General features: G+C 32.5%; 1 protein-coding gene across 1 annotated transcript; it reads left to right on the top strand.

Moving 5' to 3' along the window:
* Positions 1–500: 500 nt before the first annotated feature.
* LOC137923603 (succinate dehydrogenase [ubiquinone] iron-sulfur subunit, mitochondrial-like) lies at positions 501–1,307 on the top strand. Its single transcript, XM_068766822.1, has one exon. It carries the CDS (start codon positions 501–503, stop codon positions 1,305–1,307), a length of 807 nt encoding a protein of 268 aa, XP_068622923.1.
* Positions 1,308–1,524: the final 217 nt, after the last annotated feature.

Here is a 1,524-nt window from a genome sequence, read left to right as displayed (position 1 = left end):
TTTATCATTTTGTTACAAAATATTTAATATTTATGGTTATGTATAAACAAATATAGAATATTCTTCAAGACGAGTCTATAAATAAATAATATAAATATTCAGATATATTAGATAAATGTAAAATAAGGCTACTACAATAAATAAATATTTTGAACATTTGAATTTTTTACTTGAATGTTAATAAAAATGTCTTCAAGTATTTTAACAAATAAAATAGCATTAAAACCGTGTTTTAAATATTTTAGATTCAGGAATTATACATATTTATAGACAAAATAAAAGCCAGTTACATGTTTCAAACATTAATGTAATTATGAAGAAAAGGCTAACGTCAAATTTTAAGAAATGACGTTTTTGGTAACTGAATTGCGACGTAATAACAAATCAATGACCAAGATATTTTATAACAATTAAATTTACTAATCATGTCGCAGAGTATAATATTAAAATGGCGTGCTCAAACAATTATACATTACACCAATCGATATTTTTCCCATAAAATGCCGGCGCCTAAGAAGGAAATGAGTCCACGAAGAGTCTTTAAGGTGTATCGATATGCGGGGATATCCGCCAACGAAGAGCCTAAAGTGGAATCGTTTGAAATCGACGTCTCTAAGTGTGGTCAAATGGTTTTAGACGCAATGATTAAAATAAAAGATATGGATCCATCTTTTTCGTTCAGACGTTCCTGTAGAGAGGGCATTTGCGGTTCTTGTGCTGTTAACTTGCAAGGTAGAAATTGTCTGGCTTGTATCACACTCATACCGCAGAGCAAAATTATAAACTTATATCCAATACCACACATGTACGTAATGAGAGACTTGATCGTTGACATGACGCACTTCTTTGATGCATATGCAAGTATTCGTCCATATATAATAAGAAGAAACCAGGGACCTCTTGGTTCTTTTCAATATGCGCAAAGCATTAAAGATAATTTAAAAATGATCGGCTTGTATGAATGCGTTTTATGTTCATGCTGCGCAACTGCCTGCCCTAGTTATTGGTGGAATGGTCGAAGATTTTTAGGTCCGGCCACCCTGTTGCACGCATACCGATGGATCATTGACACAAGAGATGAAGACTCTGAACAAAGGCTGGCGGATCTGCGCGACGATTTCAAAGCTTTTCGTTGCCACACGATTATGAATTGTTCCTTGGATTGTCCGAAAGGACTGCATCCAGCGCAAGCGATAGCTAGATTAAAGTTATTAATCTCAGGCATGGCTAAAAAGCCTGCACCCGATATTGATCCAATGAAATTTGCTTCAGATGGAGACTGGACGAAGAAATGCAAACCTAAGTAATTTTTAATATTTATATCGTAATTTGTTTCATTTGTTTAAATAAAATTGTTTTTGGGCTTTTTCAAATATTAAAATATTCCTGATTTATTTAATTTATTAAGCTAGCAAAAGAAACTATTATTAATAACAATAATAGTAAGACGCACTCCAAGATTCTTCGTATGATTGTGGTTTATCAGACTTTTCATTTACAATTACAATTTAAGTAGTTTTTATT

This window comes from Battus philenor, unplaced genomic scaffold (genome assembly GCF_028537555.1).
Source record: "Battus philenor isolate CCGP_79_NKW_IND1 unplaced genomic scaffold, ilBatPhil1.0.hap1 SCAF_22, whole genome shotgun sequence".
NCBI lineage: Eukaryota > Metazoa > Arthropoda > Insecta > Lepidoptera > Papilionidae > Battus > Battus philenor.
Note: the sequence above shows the minus strand (reverse complement) of the source record. Positions and strands in the feature narration are given on the sequence as shown.